This window comes from Falco biarmicus, chromosome Z (genome assembly GCF_023638135.1).
Source record: "Falco biarmicus isolate bFalBia1 chromosome Z, bFalBia1.pri, whole genome shotgun sequence".
Classification (NCBI taxonomy): domain Eukaryota; kingdom Metazoa; phylum Chordata; class Aves; order Falconiformes; family Falconidae; genus Falco; species Falco biarmicus.
The window spans coordinates 21,430,352-21,448,195 of NC_079311.1; the positions used below are offsets into that span (position 1 = coordinate 21,430,352).

The 17,844-nt window shown below is 35.0% G+C and overlaps 1 protein-coding gene across 11 annotated transcripts in view; it reads left to right on the plus strand.

The window, feature by feature from the left end:
• CSNK1G3 (casein kinase 1 gamma 3) overlaps window positions 1–17,844 on the plus strand; it is a 70,527-nt gene that overhangs the window by 27,200 nt on the left and 25,483 nt on the right. For 8 of the 11 annotated variants that reach the window (XM_056324517.1, XM_056324512.1, XM_056324515.1 and 5 more), the window contains exons 4-5: window positions 1,002–1,042; window positions 8,126–8,195. In XM_056324517.1, coding sequence (XP_056180492.1) covers window positions 1,002–1,042; window positions 8,126–8,195 — 111 coding nt within the window. The remainder of the gene's footprint in view (window positions 1–1,001; window positions 1,043–8,125; window positions 8,196–17,844) is intronic. The other 3 variants (XM_056324521.1, XM_056324523.1, XM_056324522.1) reach the window with 1 other exon arrangement.

Here is a 17,844-nt window from a genome sequence, read left to right on the forward strand (position 1 = left end):
AAAGCTGATCCCTTACCAGACATGTGAGTTGTAATACATCTTTTTTTCAGCTTTGCAAGAGTACTTTATTTTTAAAAATAAGGACCTGAGATTGTAGTTTTTGACTACAAATGTGATTGTCTTCACAGGAAACCTTTTGTCCTGGTCCATGTCTTTTCCCCGCTTGATTTCTTTAATAAAACTGAGCTAAACATGGGAAATCCAGACCTGAGTAATACTACAGAGATAGAAGTGGAATTGTGATTATAAATAATACACACTACACTCTTTTAAAGACTGTAGCAAAATGAAGTGTCAGAATTTACTTTTCTGTTACCTGCTATTTTTTTAATTTTACATAATTTTAATATTTACGTAATTTTATTTTTTCATAAAGCTTGTCTACCTTTAATCATTGCATACTATTTGAAGTAACACTTGTTGAAATATGCTTATCCAGTTACAGAATCACTTCTAAAGCAGCATATGCATTTTCTAAATGGTATAAGTATTTTAACTCAGTAATGCTCTTCTCCTGTTTGTTGTAACTTTAAGCTTAGAATGTAGAGAATTGAGACACACCCTGCCTGCCCTCCCCCCCCCCCCCCCCCCTTAGTCCTAGTTAATTCTAACTCTAACTAGTGTCTGGTATTCCAAAACATATGATAATCTTAAATTAAATTTTAAATAGTTTTCAGCAATAAAAATGAAAATGTAGAATGACCCATTGCACTTTACAGTAATTCACCAATTTTGAAGCTTTTCTAGTGTATAGAAATGCTGCAAACTTGGATGAAATAGCTGAAACTCTCAGTGAAACTGCCACTTCTTATACTATTTAAGAACAAAGTTCTGTTTGAGTATGGTATCGGACTAATAAAGCCACATTTTTTCAAGTTGCTACCAGAAGACCTAGCACCTTAGATCAAAAACATTTGAAGACTTCCTTGATGTTTAAATGGCATTTTACTTGAACAGGAAAGCCAATGTCTTACATTGTTGTTTTTGTTCTTTTTTTCAAGGAAAAAATTTATACACAAATGAATATGTGGCAATTAAGCTGGTAAGTTACTTTAAGGATTTGGGATGAGAAACTAATCAAAATTTTCTTTTCTTATATAATGGTTTGGTTTCCTTAATTAAAATCCTTAAGCTATGTATGTTTTGAACTGAGTAGATGAAGGCAGTTAATGATAGATGTAATAATATACTTTGGACATACTGAATAAAAGCAGCGTTAATTCCTGCACTATTATCAAGGCTAAGTCTGTGTTTGTCGATGGTGATTGATGGCTGCTTTAGGGATATATGTGGCAGTTGTCTTTAGTAGATTCCTTTTTTGTGCAACAAGTAGAGGAACACCAAACTTAATGTGAATCTGACTACAGATGACTACAGAGGAGCTCCAGAAATTCTGCAGCCTGCCTGTATTTTAACACCCTTATTTCTGCCTCAAACTGTTTTTCATTCGTAGTCGTTGGTATTTGCACATCTGTTTTGGTAGACGTTTTATTTGCAATGATATGAAAAATGTTTCCTTCATTTGCACACATGGTAAATGTGGATATTTTATTAATACTGAAGACTCAGAAAAAGCAGAACAATGACCTCAGAACAGCACCGTATACTTGATATTTTGTTTCTGGATACTTTTACCTTCTTGGTAAATGACTGTTAGTGCTAAAGAATTTCATGATTAAGTTCAGTGTTTTACTTGTCCTTGAAGAAATTTTAGGACTCCCATTAACTTGTTGCTGCAGTAGGACAGAATATTTCTCACAGCATAGTATGGTCAATTTCTATTTCGATGAAGTGAAAGGTAAGCTATCGAAACAGAAATACATGGCTTTAGATGGGTAATCTTAAAAAAATCACAAATATATATAATATACTCTTGAAAATTATTTGTGTGACTATTTGTTCAGAAAAATATTTACTTCAATGGCCACAGATGTAAAAATATCTAACTTAGGATTTGAAAGAGCAGCATCAAATGCAATTCTGGTGGTTATTGTGTGTCATGCCCGATATAATTTTGCTTTAAAATACCTTGGATTTACTCTGTATCTCTGATAATACTTGAAAATAGTCTGAGTTCTTCTACTTACTGGCTGTTTGCTATAAAGCGCTGTTGTACTGTAGGAGGGTTTGTTACCTGGTGTGCAGTGCTGGTTCATGCACCAAGTTTCAGTATTCCTATTCTTTTAATCTGGTTTGTGCAAAGTAGGGAGCAAGGTGGTAACCCGCACATGCCTAGCTCCCTGATTGCCAAAACTTTACGCTATCTATACTTTTCAACAAGCAAAGCCGTCAGCCTTCGTTGGTTACAAGTGACACAACTTTCCATTCCTTGGTCCTTGGTTTCCTATTTGTCAGGCGCCTCCTGCTCACTGTGTGAATGCAGTCCGCGTGCGCAGCCTCCACTTTCGGAGTCTGGTGTGTGTGTTTCTTGAGTCAGTGGTCAATAGGTTAGTGGGTCGTTGGTCATGATCTACCCTGGCCGGAATTACCTTTCCTATAGTTTTCCTGAGTTTATTTCTTGTGAGTGCTTCCTTTGGGAAATTCCTTTTCTAAACAGGAGGAGCGCTTAGTGGGACATACAAAAAAACTTGTAACATCAAATAACCATTAATGAGTCATCTGTTCTAATTGTCTTAAAGTCAAACTACTAAGAATACATTCAGTTTTATTAATCATTTGATACCTGCACATTCAGAAATAGTTCGCAAGATGATGTTTTTGAGCATTAGTCACTCGGTGTAGAGTAGAACTCTTTAACCTGATTAGTGGGTTTTGGTAAAACAGTTTTTATTAATAAACTCGTGTATTATTTCAGCCCATTTCAACTTTCAAAGGTACTGTTAAGTGGCAACTTTGACTTGTTTCCAAATACTCAATTTTACAGCTGTTCATTTGTAGCTGTGCAAAAAGCTTGAAGTACTGTTATTAACCTCCTTTGAAGTCACTAAAGAACCAGTGTAGAGCAGTACGTCTGTAATTTACTAGTGCTTACAGAACTCTGGATATGTACTAAACTTGTCAAGTTGTCCTCTTACTTCAGTGGTATGAGAAGCTATAGTGTCTTTGCAATAAACTACAGATGTAAGGAATCAGTGAAAGTCAACACTGGAGCTTGCATCATCACTGTAAGGTAAAAACACATTCATTAGCAGGTAGAACTAGTGGATTCTTTGAACATAGTTCTCTTTTTTTTTTGTAATCTCATTCAGCTCTTTTGAACTTGGGTCACAATGTTTGGTTTGTTAAAAGCAGCTGTGTCAAATTGGGGGACTCAGTTGAATTCTGCTTTTTTTCTGTTTTTTCTTCTATTACAGACAGTGTCAGGACTTCATTGTAACAGTTAGTTAGGTTGTGCTTGGTCTCCTTTCCCTTTTAAAATGTAAGCCTAATGTTTTTTTCCTGTCTCTGGCACTTACTCCTTTTGTGCTTTGAGAGCAGTGATTAGGCCTATGCTCAGTCTTTGTTTTGTTATCCTAAATGAAGCACTCATAACTTCCTCTCTGTTTTGCACCTGTTGTAGTTCAGGTTTAGCCCTCCTGAATTGTGTTACTTTAATTATGTAATTATTCTAGTTTGAGCAGTTACCCTTGGTAGGTAGGGTTGGGGTAATATCTCTCCAGAAGTATCCTAAAATTGTATTTGTATTCCTTGTGGTAGCATTTGTTGTTGATGTATTGTTTTGTTAGGAGCAGCAAAACATCTCCTATGCCAGATGTTTTATATATAAATGGTAACTGTATAGTGTAGTGCAGGAAGGTTGTGTGGGTTTCTCTTGAGAGCATGAATTATAATGGCTGTGTTTATACAGCAGCTTGCAAGAGTACTTCTGATGCTAAAAGTAAATGGTTTTTACAGCTACTGTTTTGACTTACTAATTCAACACAATGAAAAGTTTATTTCCCTCATGGACAAAACTATACAAGTATGTTCCTGTTTACGATGCTTATGGCAACTTCAGGACTGACTTATATAAGGAAATGTTTTAAACAGTTATTCTATGTGAGGCATGAGGGTCATACAATGTATGCATTTTAATGTATAACGTATGTATGTGAATGCATGTTTATTCTGGTAAAGCAGCCACAATTCCAGGATATTACTCTTGATCTGGCTTCTTTCATTATGACCTGTTCTGATGGGGCACATACCCAAATTTGAAAGGTTAGATGAGACTTTTTTTCTAAGAACTGGAATGAGGATCTTTAAGAACTGGGTTTTGGCAGTTGTGCACTGTCTAGTAGTATTTGTATATTTCCGCTGGTCTATTAGTGTATGGATTGATTTCTTGTGATGAGGTAGTTCTTCAGCAATAACCATTTGGTATACATGAATGGCTCACCTCTTCATTTATTATTTACTACTTTTACTACTTAGACTTCCCTATTCAGCTGTACTTTCTCCTTCATTCTTCTTCCCTTTTGCTTTGACAAACTTCTCCATTGCCTGAATTTATCTCAATCTCAATCTTAAAATCTGCAGGATGCTTAACCACTAACCAGATACCAACTAAAGAAACTTCTGGTTGAGCTGCTTCTGGAAATAAGTAAATTTTTCTTTTTGTTTTTGTGTGAAAGATAGCAAGTTATGAGGTAGTCACTACTACTTTTAATCTGTAATCTTTAATTCATTGAGTAATGATTAAAATCTTAACAGCTGAATACTTAAAATTTTAAGTGGGGTGTGTGTATAAAGAAGATTGCGTCTGGAAGGGTTTTTTTATTACAGTCTAGAATGATCCCATTTCAGAACCTCTTTAGACAGCTGTAGTAAATGCTAGTAGACTGATCTTTTCCTGTAACAAGATCCTTATCTCTTAAAGAGCTTTTTGCTGAAAATACCTTTTGTTTGCTGTTACCTAAGAAAATATGAAGCAGAGACAGAAGGTACACTGAGTAGGAGTTAAACATGAAAAGCAGGCAATAGCTGAATGTAAAAATAGTGCTTTGGGTTAATATCACTTCTGACCTTATGGTTAGTCTAAGTAAACTTTTCTCAAAACCTTTTAAAAGGGAAGTGGTACATCTTGGAAATTGCGTAGTAGTTTATTCCATGTATTTGGCATAAAAAGAATTGCAAAAATACATTATGAACTTGAAACAGATGTCACGTTTTGGGTGTTGTTATCCTTTTGTTTGAATGTGTAAGCATCCCACAAAATAAGAAAGGAGAGAAGAAACTTGGTTCAGGGAACCTCTCTGAGCTAAGGAGCTCTTTTCTGTTGGTCAGGTAACTGGTGCTTAGTAACTGCACATTAGTTCCTTGGACTGCAGGGTCTGCCTGCCATCCTCATAAAGACAGAAATGCTCTCTGCAGAGTATCTAGGTTTTAATATTGAAACTTTGAAATAATTAGACTTGAATATATAAGTAGTGCAGTGAAAGTCATTCTTAGAACATTGCAGAAATCCTGGAACAGTATTCTCAGGATGCTTCAGTGAAGACCTGAGTTTAAAGTAAACAAAGTAATTTCTTTTTTTAAGAGATTGACTTCAAAGTCCTCTGGGATTAACATGATGATTTAAGTTATGTGTTGCCAGACTTATTTTTAGATGCTGAAAGGTACTAAAATATTAATGAAAATAGCAAGAACCATGATTTGAAGTTTCCTTTTTTATTGTTGAATACGCTTTTTAGACTTATTAATGAACATATAGTTACAGTGGTATGTTGTTCACTCTTACATTGTGGTGGAAGATTACATTTATCATACCTTTGTCTTGATTCATCCTTATCTATCTTTTCTCATTTATCAGTAGTTCACTGCATACTGCAAAGTGGGTTGTGTGGGAACATGACAGATAGTACATGAAGAGCATATTGTGCTTGCCCTTTCACAAGTTCTGTGGAACAGAAGGTTGTATTACCTTTGTATGTTTGGAGTTACTGAACAATTGGTAAGATACCTAAGCCTTCTCACAAAATAAGGCAATTCCAGAAGACTGTCAGCCAATAAATGGGCTATAAATACATATTACCACACTTTTTTCAACACTACTGGAGGGAGTAGAAGTATTTAATTGTCTCTCTGCTAGGCAGGGTTTAACTTCAGACTTTGCCTGTGTGTGGTTTTCAAGTAGACTTATTTGACTGTTATAAATTTGTTGTCTGGAGACTTATCAGAAGAGTTTCCTGCTGACGACTGGAACAAGCAGCATTCATTTGAAAAACTGTAGATGTGTATGTCAAAAATTGGAAGCTGTTTCTTTTCCCTGGGACAATTTTTTTGGTCAATTTATATATTTCATTCAATACATAAAAGCTGTTTTTCATTTTTACTAAGGGAGCATCTTAGAACATTCAGGGGTGATTGTTATTAATGTCAGTTAAGACAAACGGTATGACTGAACAGAATCAAACTGCCCATAAGCCAGTGTCTTGCCTTAGCACATTCAGAAGACATACAGAGTTTTACGGACTCTTAGCAGGCAGAATTACAAGCTTTTTTAGAGACTATGTAGAAAGTGGTATATTTCATAACAGACATTTATAATACTACAGGCAAACTAGTAGCTAATTTCTGTGGTTTTGTAAAAGGTTCAGTAACAGGCTTCATGATGGATTTACTTATGCCTCTGAAAGCTGAGTACTGGAGGTTGATAGTTGCACTGATTTGCTTAGGCCCACATTTGCAGTGAAGTGTTTTGTTAAGCAGTATCAATCTTTAATACTTGGAAATACAGTTTATGAGAACATATGAAATTTAAGTAGGACCTTTTGGTGGCCTGGTTAGTCTTGCTTAGTAGTTAGGTTTGAAGGATCAATACCTCTTTTGTTTAGAAAGTTCTTGCTCACTGCTTTGTGAAAAATTCCAGTGTTCAGCTACAATGAATGCTCAGGAGCATAGGAGGTATGTATCAAATTCTGGGGTTTTCTTTGTAGAAACTGTTATGTTGGCCCTCCTTTGGTATTTGGCCTCAACTTCTGGTATCCTGGCAGAATCAAGTGCATAAAATGTACCATGACAGAGACTTTGGCTGTAGCAGCAGCAGCAATTTGAAACATCTGAGTGTTGGAGGGAGGTGCGTTGAGGAAGAGGACTAAGTTTCTCATGATTGAATATTGGCTTACAGTTTCTATGGCCTAGCTATGCTGCTGGGAAATAACACAGGCTAACAAGCCATTAGCTTCTGGAGAAGATGGTGTCAGGAAAGAGATGAGTGCCTTGCCTAAACTTTTCTTGAAAATTGACATCCGGCAGTATCAGTTACTGCTAAGTGTATTAACAATCTTAGTTGCATGCTGTAATTCTAGTAGGTGCGGTCTGTGTAGGAATAATACCCAGCTAATGTCCAGATTCTCACTGATGCACTGGAAGGTGTTGCATATCACAAGAAACCAGGCATATCTTCTAAAAGATGCTCTAGGAAATTGTTTAAGAATGTTACAATAAAGTAGCTTTAATTTGCAAAGGGAAATAATCAAGGAAGTTAGGGTTTTAATTTAGGCAACTTGTGTGTTCCAGTGCTTGGATCTCATGTCACTTTATTCATTGAGACCTTGCCACGCTAATACGTAGAACACGGAACTAAGATTTCATTAACCTAATAAAATATATCGGGAAAAGAAAGATTTAAACTACAAACTTACTCTGGTGCTCTTTTTTTTTTTTTTTTCATTCCATGTTTGTAGCTTAGAATGGTGTTGCTAAGCTATTCTTGTGTGGAAGGATTTGGTTGGGGTTTTTTTGTAAAGATCCTAGGATAATTTTTTTTTATAAAGACGTATCTATCATGTATAGTAAGTTCGTGGAGAGTCTTTTCAATCCTTTAAGCTGCATGCATATCAATGTTACCTTTAGAGAGCTGCCAGACACATCACCCATATGCTTTGGAGAGACAGATTATTTTTTAGCTATTCCATTGTGAGTCTGTGATTGGGTTTGCATGTTGGACCCCAGTTCTGTAGAGCAATAAAAGATCTCAGTGTCCCTGTATGCACTAGTCTCACCTGAATGAGGTTTAGGTTTCTTAGTTTCTTAAGTACCAGTCATTTTGGAAGAAACATTCAAAATTACCACATGGCTTGGAAGCAGTAGGGCTCGTTTGGTGGGTAGTAGGTAAGCATATTAGTCTTTAGGCTTTGGCAGAGAGGCTTTGTTTTAAATGTTGTTTTTGTTTTTAAATCAGGAGCCAATGAAGTCGAGAGCACCACAGCTACATTTGGAATACAGATTCTACAAGCAGCTAGGATCTGGAGGTAAAAAGCAGCGTCATGCATTTTGACTGTGATATTATCAAGGATGAATTTTTGATGAAAGCTTTCTGATTTAGGGGTATAAATCTACTTAGTAAAGTGCCCCTAGTTACTTAAAGCAGAAAAAAGCCCCATGAATCACTGGATTAATGTATAAATTTTCCTAGTATTGTAAGGCTTTTTTGTTTTACTCTTTAAACTGTGTCTATGAAATCCTAAGACTTATTTATAAGTCTTTTAAGCATCACAGATTTTGTGTGCATATGGGTATACCTTACACTAAGCAGCCTTAGACTATTCTCAGTGCGTTCTTTTTGAATAAACACTACAAATGACCAAACTGGTAGTCTGCTAATCACACATTTTTATTTAAAGTTGCTATGATATTTAAATAACTTCAGCCTCAGTTTTACTCTTCTCCCATTGATACAGTATATATTGCTGCTTAATAATTTCAAGCCTCTTAAATATTTTTTAAAAAAAGTTTAAATATAGATTGAGATTTGAATTTCTCATTTCTCTCCCCTTTCTGCCCACACACCCATAAGTACTCTTATGATGGTCCTCTCAGTGATCCAGTTGTTACCATTATTTGCTTTTATAGGTGAGCAATACTTCTCACATGTTTGTGCCTTTCGCAGAACTATAAGGTCAGTTAGCAAGATGTGAAGCTGTTTAAACTAGAAAACAACGTAGGATACTGTTTTCTTGAAAATGTTCCTTTAATTCCTATAATAGTTCTTCATAGGTCATGTAGTGAGTTTTTCCATTTTTTTTACTTGTTCTCCTCATGTATGGATGCATACATGCGTAGTAACAGCAACTGAGTACTAAAAAATGGTTTCAGAAACTGGTGAAAAGGGAGTAGTACTCCTTTCTTTCTCAATTTTGTAAGCAGAGCCATTATTTCCTATAAATAAAACATCTCTTTTTCATAAGAACTACTAATTCCAGTTTGTGCTACAGACTCAATCTTAGTGTGAAATAACCTGAAGTTTAAAGGATAAAATACCTGTAGCACCTTTAGAATCCCAGTTTATTTGGGGGTGGCATGGGGAGAAAGGAGAGTCATTAACATGTGAATGAATTGTTCTGGAAGTAAATTATGTTATTTTCCAGAAATATCTTCTGGAAAATAAGTAAAGAAAATGTTACTGGGCAACAGATTATCTGACTTTATGCTACCTTTTAACAGAGCATCTTAGTAGCCTTGCTGGAAGGAGCAGCATTTTGAAATTTTGTTGTCTTGGTATTCCCTTATCTCCACCCGTTATTTGTCTACTTGCTTATTCTTACAGTATCCCTTCTTCCTTTTCTAATGACCTTGTGACTTAAATTTTTTTTTAATTATTATTAATTTCTGTGACAAGTCTTGCAGTTCTGTACCTTGAATGCCATGAAGATAGAAGACATGCATAAGTGAAAAAAAAATTTGCGGGATCTTTTATAGCTCTGTTCCCTGAAAGAACAAGATAAAAATAGACATGAAATATGATAGATGTCCATTTTTATACATAGCACTTGTGAACTGGGAATATTCCTTCTTTGTGTTTAATAAAAAGTACTTTTGACGTGCATGAAAAAGCATTAACATTTCAAAACTGTATTCCTTTAGAGAGAATCTGCTCGCGAAGGAGGCTTATAATCTGTAACTTTATTCTCAAATGTGCTTTTTACAGAACATGCTTGTGAATGTGTAGTAGCTTGTAGGTGTTTGTCAGGAAAAAAATGTGAAACATCGTTCTTAAACAGGAAGCATTTTATGTACTTTTTGGGTCTTTTTGAAACATTTTTAATTATATGGGGGAATGGATCTAGAACTTATTAAAAACAGTTCTTAAAGTAGCTTATTTTGGTCACATCATTATTTAGCTTTCACTTAAGGTTTATGTACCAACATCAATTTTTATTAAAATTATTGTCTCTTTTCTGCCATAATTTAGTCATTCAGTAACTTTGAGCATGCTCTTCTCATGAAGTTTGAGATCATTTAGTCAGAGTGCAGAAATTTCAAATGAATGAGCAACCTACAGATGGAATTTAAAGTATCTTTAATTCTAATAAAATTTTAGTTAAAGGTGTGTTTTCTTAATGTCAAAGTATGAATGGTAGCACAACCTGATAAATTACCATCAGTGCAGTACTAGAAATACAACTATAGCTGAATTCTTACCTGAAATTACACTGAGACTTTTGGAATGAATAGAAATCAGTTTTGTACTTTTTATTGAATTTTTGTAGTAATCTCTTACACTGTCAATCTTTCTTTTCATGGTAAGAAGATGAACTGTAGATGTATTTCGTATACTGTGGCCTGTAATTTAACTGCACCTGAATTTAGTGTGCTTTCCTACTAGGAGGGACTGAGACAGGGGGAAGAAATCGGTAACTTCTAGCTCAATCTGAGTATTGAGAAGTAAAGCTGAGAATTTTTTTAATGTGGGATTTTTGCAATTAAAAAGGTTATTGGTGAAAATGGTTAAAATGCTTTATTTCTTTGACAGGTACTTTCAGTATGGTTCAGTTCCCTTTTGCAGTAAGGAGTTTGTGCAGATTATGAAAGAAGTTATGTATTGTTACGTGTTGAAGAATGTAAAAACTATTCAACTCTGCTGTCCGATTTTTTTTTAATATCTCTTAATAAATCTGTGCTTCATTAATCATAATGGCTGGGAGTCTTTACAGGTGAATGAGGACCGTTTTGTATTTATCTGACAAGTGGAACAAAAGAATGGCAGGTGGCTCCTGCTGCTTAGGCTACTTCAGTAGCGCTTGTGTCTGCAATACTGCTGTTTTACTAAGTACAGACTTACTATAGTACCTGCATATAGCAACCAGGATTATCCATGGTTAGATTTTAGTTTTTCATTTGAGGTCATTTTTGAAAGAGAAATAAGTTCTGTTAATCTGTGGATTTTCCTACCTCTGAAACTGCTGTATTAACGTTTCAGAGAAGGCAGATGTTCAGTACTGTTAACAGTATCTTATTTTTCTTAACTCTGGTAACTTCTGTTCTGTTGGCTGAACTCTAGCTAACGCTTTTATTTTTAAAACTGGCAAACAGTTTTCTTAACAGGGTGACTGTTGGTCAGTATATGTGTAAGATAGTTGTGTACTATGGAAAAAGGTATATGTTATAGCCAGTGGGAAATAGGTGCTAAGTATTGCATTCTGTACATGAGAATCTTTTGCAGGTTTGATAGTAACAGTCATACAGTAAATGTGCTCTACAATGCTATCTAAAAATCTTTTTTTTTTTTTTTTTGAGGTCGTGAGTGCCTACCTTAGACACAACAGGTTCCTACTGCTTGGGCAGTGGTAATGAAGAAGTTACTGTTGGGTTAGTGGTTGAAGATTGCGGTGCTGGCATGATGTGGTTTTGGAAGATACAGAAACCTTACCAGATCTCTTTTTACATATTAGCTAGTAAACTTTGTTAGTGTAAGAAGTCTGAATATAACGTTGAGGCTGAAACTGGGGAAGTGCTAAGCATTTGTGTATGGTTATCAACTGCTGTTGTAGATGAGTGGAGTCTGCTTACCATTCTGGTAATCAAGTTCAGTAGAATATTTATTTTAGCATTTCAAGCATGTCAGCATTTTCCAGATTGATGTTTGTGTGTTGGTTTGGGAATGTAACAAAGTCAGTTTGAAATACTCTGAATTTCTGATTATTGTTTTTTGGTGCAGAGTGCCTTAGGCGTGAGATTGAATGCTTCTTTGTTATAAGGTACACTATACATAGTTTAATGTTGAATGGTAGGGTAGACATTGATAGTTTTTTTTTTTCCTTGTTTTCTGTGTTGAAAAGGTGTTTGATGGGCTGAAGGCCAAGAATGAAGTTCAGTACTTCAGTGTTCAGTGCCTTTCCCTGCAGGTAAAGACAAAAATATTTATAGTAATGAAAATGTGGTTCCTCATCTAATTTCAGTTCAGACCAGCTTCAGTGTCTGTGTGTGTGAGATTTGAATGTTCAATAACACCTTTTCAAGTTTTTTTTTTTACACAACTCTACTGAGGATATAGAGTGCATAAGGCAGATATTGGTACTGAAAGGGAGGCTATCAATTGTATTTCAGATTGTGATAGGTGATTTTTTTTTAAAAAAATCTTTCACTGTGAACTGCTAAAAATACTACTTTTATTTGGGAGAAGGCAATGGGATTTAATGTGCTACTGAGATCATCTCTAGGCCATAGCCACCCTGCCTTCCACTGTGTTTCATCACAGCATATCAGCATTTGTACTTTGCTATAATTCTTCCCAGGAAAAAAATATCATTGCTTTATTATGATCTCTTAATTCCTTTCTTAATTGGTAGATTGTAATTTCTTTACTAGACTGACATTCTACCATATCAGTTGGTTGAAGTGGTAGAAGTAAATTGTAGCTAGATTGTGACAAGTGATCATTTTTGTTCATGGCTCTTATAGAAATGGTAAAATAATGTACCCTGTTCTCTGTTTTTAAAAATATTTTGGGTTTGGCATCTTGTATTTGCTGTTATTATAGGATAAACATTATGGAAGTTACTAGGGTTTGAATGAGTTTGAAAAGATGCAAACATATTAATTAAATGCTCCCATTATTGGAAGCAGTAATAGTTTACTGGAGCTTCAGATTTTAGAATATAAATTCATTTCTAAAACAAGTGCATTGTGTTTCTAAAAATTAGTAACAATGAAAGTAGAATACAGAATACCTAGCTGTTAACTACGGAGTTAGCAAGTAACTCAGTTTGGGATAGTCTTAGTTTTACATATGTAAATTATATCTTATGAGTTCGTGTGTGTGTGTGTCTGAGTTATCTCACTTCATAACCTGTCCATATACCTTTATACCTTGCTAACAGTCATTCAGTGTAAGTGCAAAGTGCAAAATTTCTCTTAGTAATGTTACATAAAATGTTGCTTTGAGCTACGTTCTTAGGTAGATAGTTGAGAATTTGCTCTTAAACTGAAAACTGATCCTTTTAAATTTTTTTCATTTTTTTAGTAATGCTGTCATACTTTTGTTCTGCTTTGACTGTTTATTCTCCTACATAATAACCAAACAGTTGAAGTGGTTTTTAATCTCTGTTAATTAATAAAAGTACAGGGCAGGTGGACTTAGAAAATTGACCCTGCTTAAAAGTTTATTGTTAAAAGTAGTTCAACTGAATCAAATAATGAATCTCTTGACTAAACAGTGCATATGAACAGATACCTCTTAACCTGTGTGCTGATTGATGACTGCTATGGTTTTGTTGTGAGTTGTTTGGGGAAAAAAGTGAATTAGTTCTGAGTTCCATTGCTGCTGATACACTTAACAGGAACGTTGAACTGTTCAGTTATTGATGTGATTACACAAGTATTTATATCTAAGTGAATGAACAATGATGTTAATTACAACTTTATTTTTTTAAATGTAGTCCAACTAAAACTATAACAAATGTTGCTGTCAGTTTTTCTTGTTTTATGCCAGTCCTTTCTAGCATTTGGCTTGAGGAAATGTACAAAACTTTCTCAATTTATTTTTAAAGTAACTTCCCTCGCCCTGGAATAAGTGCAGGAGATCTGCTAAGAATGGCAGCAGCATAAATTTAAATGTGACTTATAAGGGCGCATCTTAATGTTCCTAAGAAGAAGCCTGGCAGCATACAAAAAATTGTATTGATTTTGGAATGTGACATCACACACAGATTTCTGAAATTAGTGTTTACTGTATAAAGTACAAGAGATAGCTGTAATTGTGAAAGGAGGCTTGATGGTATGGTTCACAGAACATTGTGAATGTTAGATAAATGGATGTTTGATTTAATAAGGCTTACAATAAAAATACATGTCTAATTCCATTTTAGTAAAAGATGTTTTATTAGCTACTTTTTAATGAAAAAATCTTACTGTTATACTACTGTTATATTTGCAAACACTCATATTTTTAAGTAAGAAATGTAGTCCAAGTGTTGTGGTGCATGCCTACAGCACAGCATTTTAGCAGTGCTTAAGTCACATTTACAGAGCCTTGCTCCAAGTTTAGTTTTACAGAGCATGGCTGCATTTCCGGAGATTGTATGGTCTTGTGTACACCGCTTTGGTTTTGTGTGTGCTGCTTTTGGTTCAGGTCAAAAACCACAAATGGCAATATCCTGGATTTTGTAATTGCTTACTTTCAGAGGATTCAGGCCAGATTCTGTAGTCTTTATTAGGGAATACTTGCATTTGTGGCAGGTTGTTGAACTGTATCCTTGACAGAGTACCAGTATAAATGTGCATTGGAATGTGGCTGTTAACTCCAAGTCTTTGATCTACTCAGTTTAGGGGATTTTGCTTGTGTCCAATGAATTGCCACATGTGAAAAATAAAACTAATAAAAGGCAGTGGGATATAGGAAGCTGAATACAGAACAACTTGTTCTGCAGGCACAGTCTTGTGTATTTTACTGACATTTATGGATCTGATTTAAAAGACAATCTAAGGAATAAGATATAACGCAGATGACATCAGTATGTGTGTTTCTTGACTGGCTTAGAGGAAACTCTGAAAGAAAGTGGCTATTATAAGAAACTGAGAAGCACTAGAAAACTGCTTACTTGCTTAACTTTACAAATTTAGGCTGTATTTTATAGAGGTATTTTGCCAAGATATGGTTAAAAATTAAGTCAGTGGTAGATTGGGAACATAAGGTTAAGTGTAAGTGGCATTGCTGTTGACCTGTGTTACATATTTCTTTGACAGTCTCTGCTCGTTCATCAAGTTCATTTTTTTCTGAATGAGGACATACATGTGCAATAAATGAGGCTGCTGTGTAGTATCTATGTTAAAGCAAGTAGCTGGAATTTTTGCGTTAAGATATGGATCTGTGTTCATGCTAGTTATGGATATTGCATTAAATAATTGCTGCAAATGCAAGTAGACTCAGGCTTAAATCAAGTTTGATGCCAAAGTTCTTGAAAAAGATAGCAACCAGAGTAGATAATGGTCATGAATGAGAAATATTTTCTACTTTTTCTTTGTTTTAAAGATGTTTGATAGATGTAACTTTTTATGATGTTTCCCTTCTTCTAATGCTTTTATCTCATCATTGTTCTAGAGGAAGTGGGACCTGTCAGCTTTAAAAACTTTCTGGACATCATGTACCTGAACATGATGGACTAAAGTATTTGAGTGATAAACCAGTGTTGACAGGTGACAGAGATGGTACTATTCAATAACTCATCACTCAGTGCTAAGAAGCTGGGAACAGGAGAAAACAAAACAATACTTGTTTCCTTTTCTAGTCTCTGAATATAAAGCAAAGTATAAGCATGGCTAACTAATAGTAAAATACTGCAGGGATTGCAACGTGTACTGTTATGGAAAAAAATTACTAACTGGAGGGTATGTTCTCCTTATTTGATATTTTGATAATGCACAATTTTTTATCATGACTCGATAATACATACTGAATACTTAATGTAGTTTTCTTGATCTGATAAAACATGGTTGTCTTCTGTAGTTAGCTTTTCAATAAATTCTTCTTGAAAATCAGCTCAAACAAGGAGTAGGAGTGTCAACTATACTGTTTTCTTGTTTGCTTGTGCTAACATTAGTAGCATTACCTTCAACATTAGTAGCATTACCTTCAATGCGTGGTTTTTGTAGGAATCATTTGAAGCCACTTGTCTGTTTAGTGAGGTAGTTTAGTGAAAACTAGACAGTATAATTCATAAATCCACTTAACTGGGCACCTGTGCACTGCAGTAAGACAGAAGTGAGTGAATGAATGAGTACTGTGGTAGTCTTCTGTGTTCCTATTCTTTTGCCAAGATCTCCCCTGTGCGTACCGTTATGTGGCACAGCCATCTATCTGACTGAGTGAAGGCTCTGTTGTCAAGCCATAATTTAATATTAGCAAAGCTCAATTTCTTACTTACAGATAAAAATAAAGACTAAGTACTCAATATTTTTTTCGCCAGCACCCAAGTGGATAGTCTTGCATGTTTTTTGGGTGTGTGCACTCTGGTTTGGAGACCACTGGTGTATAGCAGCATCATGTTTTAGGTGGCTAATGAAAACTAAGTTTTCTGGAAAAGGAAACGGGAATCCAAGCAGTGAATTTCCAAGTCAAGACTTTTTTTTATGAGTAAAACGGGATTGAAAATCATTTTGGATTAAAATGGATTTACAATTCTAATGGGGCATTTTAGATGGCTTTAATAAAGTGTGTCCGTTCAAATTAGTGTTACACTTGTAAAAAAGTACAAATATCTAGGGATAAGCAAATATGAGTTGTATCTGAAAATAAAGATGCCGTAATCAGAATTGTAAAACTAGAAAGGAATTTGATGTTTTGTTGTCGAAGTAATTTACTGGGAATGTGTGGTATTTTTTTGGCCTCAGGTAAGTTTCTTCATTAGTGGAAGAACAGGAGGTTACTTTATAGTGACATTAGTGTGACAGGCATTGAATTCTGCCCATAATTTGGCAGGGTGTACTTTTAAAAAGCATTTTTGAGAACGGGGCAGAAGATCTGTCAAGATAATAGGAAGGGTTGAATAGTAATCAAAGTAATTATTGAACAAGTTACCTAATCACACTGACTTCTTTAATTCCACAGAAGACTGGGATGTGTCTTAGAAGTGCCTGGTACTTCCTTTTTATATTCTTACACCAAAGGGCTTCAGTGGCTGAAGCCAGACTAATTTCAAAATGGAAATAAAATACACACTCAATTGTTAATAAGTATTGGAATATCTTGTCAACAACAGGGTGAATTCTTCATTTCCTAGAAGTGAAAGTTTCTTAGAAAAACAAAGTTAACCAGTTTTTCTTAAAGATTTATAAAAGAGCTTAAATTTGTATCTCTTGTGGGGAAGAAACATCAAATTCTCCTCAGTAACATTACTTTCTGACTTTTCTTGTGGCGGTATAGACACATGAAGAAATAATGCAAATAGCAGAATGATCTTAGGTTATTTTTTTAAGCAAAAGCAGTAATACTATTTTGATTAAAAAACCCAAACCCCCAGTACTTCTAGTAGAACTGTTAATATGAAATGATTTAATTAACATTGGGAGTTCTAGATGTAATGCTTCATATCTGCATTGCAGAAGTTAGTAACAACATGTTGGACGCAATTTTGTGGTATTCTGCAGTTTTTGTCTAATCAGAAAATCAAGTGTTGTAGGTAGAATAAGCATTATTCTTGCCACATAAAATAAAATAGATCACATTTGAAATGCTAAATCCCTGCCCTGAATGTATACTTATCAGGAGCTGATGTGGTAGAATAAAATGTTGAAGTTTTTTTTTTGACATCTTCTGTAAATGCACTTCTGAAATAGTCAGATTTGTTGGCAGAGCTGCCAGTGTCACAAATTCCTTTCTACAGATGTTTCCTCTTTGCTAGCATGTAGTGATGCAAATGACTTCTGTAAATCTGGACAAAGCCCAAGTGTCTTCTGGCTTCTGTATTTCTGAAGTGCATTTGCTATTTTAAAATGCTATAAAGAGACACAGAGCAGATGCAGTGGTAGCAGAGGTGACTAAATTGTCTTGCAATATTTTGGAGTTAATGTCTAAATGTGCAAATATAACAACAGAGATTCTTAGAATATGTCTCAGGCCATTACAAGGGGTGCTCTTTCTTCCAAGTCCTCATTGCTTTTTTTATCTGTCCAGGTGGTGTGTGT